At 48.1% G+C, this 1336-nt stretch overlaps 1 protein-coding gene across 1 annotated transcript in view; it reads right to left on the reverse strand.

Moving 5' to 3' along the window:
• Positions 1-1336, reverse strand: part of ppargc1b (peroxisome proliferator-activated receptor gamma, coactivator 1 beta) — a gene marked incomplete at its 5' end in the record, with an annotated part of 40520 nt that overhangs the window by 5965 nt on the left and 33219 nt on the right. The window contains 1 exon segment of the mRNA XM_014002750.1: positions 659-1250. Within this exon segment, the coding sequence (XP_013858204.1) occupies positions 659-1250 (592 nt within the window).

Here is a 1336-nt window from a genome sequence, read left to right on the forward strand (position 1 = left end):
ACATTATTGTCTGTTCAAAGTTAAGAGTCCACAGCTCCAATTTTACTGATTGTAACTAAAACAACATGATCTGACAGTCGGCCATTTTGAATTGCTAATTTTTTCATATTTGAGGACAAATACGCATCAAAAGTTAGTGAAAATCAAATATTTTTTCGCTGCTGCTTGTTTTATAAGCTATGTGGAATGTTAATGCCTTAAACAAAACAAGGATATATTTGTTTATTGTTGTGTTTTTGGCTTTTTTTTTGGTGGAAATTGGCTGAATGTACTCCAGTTGGTATAAATATTTCTGACTATTAATGATTTATTTGGTAATTTAATCATGCTGTGAGTAAATATGGATGGTAGAATGTGTTTTGTGGGGGTTATTTCTTTAATTTGAGCCCAGAGTGAAGTCTCTGTGTTGAAGCATTTGGAGATTACAGTGCTTTAGACAAAGCGTACAGTTTGGACATATTTGTACGTGTACAAATATGAAAATTGGACATGCTGGATTGTACTATGTCTCAAATATTCATATTTTATGCTACTGTTACCAAATTTGAACTGGTAATAGTTGAGAATTAATATTTTAGCCCAGTAAAAATTGTTTCTTAAGACAAACACAGCTTACTCCAGTTTCACAGCTTGTTTTCAGCCCCTCCTCTGCTCTTACCTGGAGTCTGTCTTGCTGGAGGGGGAGTCGGGACACATGTGGAGGACGGGCGAAGGCGAGCGGGACGCCGAGGAGCACTCCGCCTCCTCCTCAGAGGCGATAGGCGTGGCAGCGTCTGACAGGCAGTCTGAAGGAGGCGACGCTGAGACCACCATCTGCTGCTCCTGCGTCTCCACAGCCTCCGTCATCACCAGCCTCTCCCCCGGCGCCGGACCGCCAGCCGCCGTGGCCGCATGGCCGACGTCGTCCTCGCTTCCTTCCTGCAGCCGCAGCAAGGTCCCGAGGACGGTGGCGGCGTTCTGCTCGAGACTCTCCCCGAGGCTCAGCACGCAGTAGTCGTGGTCRCCGAAGCTGCGCTGGGCGTGGCCCGCCTGGCCCATCCGCCGTAGCTGAGCRTAGAGCTCCGTCTGCTCGGGCAGCTTCCGCTGGTGGTGGGCGCGGCTTAGGCAGGCCGATGCCTTCGTGGCGACGTTACTGTTGGCATTCGACTCACCGCCGCCTCCACCCTCGCTGCCAACCTTTCCTCCCTCCGTCGGCTTGAAGAGCTCGTCATCCACAGGTTTGTGAGGCGGAGTAGTGGGAGGAGTCAGACCTGAGTGGGCAGAAGATATGAACATGAAGACATTGTTCTTCCAACATACAACTTCATGTCTCCTATACAGTATTTATATATATATA

The sequence above is a fragment of the Austrofundulus limnaeus genome, unplaced genomic scaffold, assembly GCF_001266775.1.
Source record: "Austrofundulus limnaeus strain Quisiro unplaced genomic scaffold, Austrofundulus_limnaeus-1.0 Scaffold14, whole genome shotgun sequence".
NCBI classification, from domain to species: domain Eukaryota; kingdom Metazoa; phylum Chordata; class Actinopteri; order Cyprinodontiformes; family Rivulidae; genus Austrofundulus; species Austrofundulus limnaeus.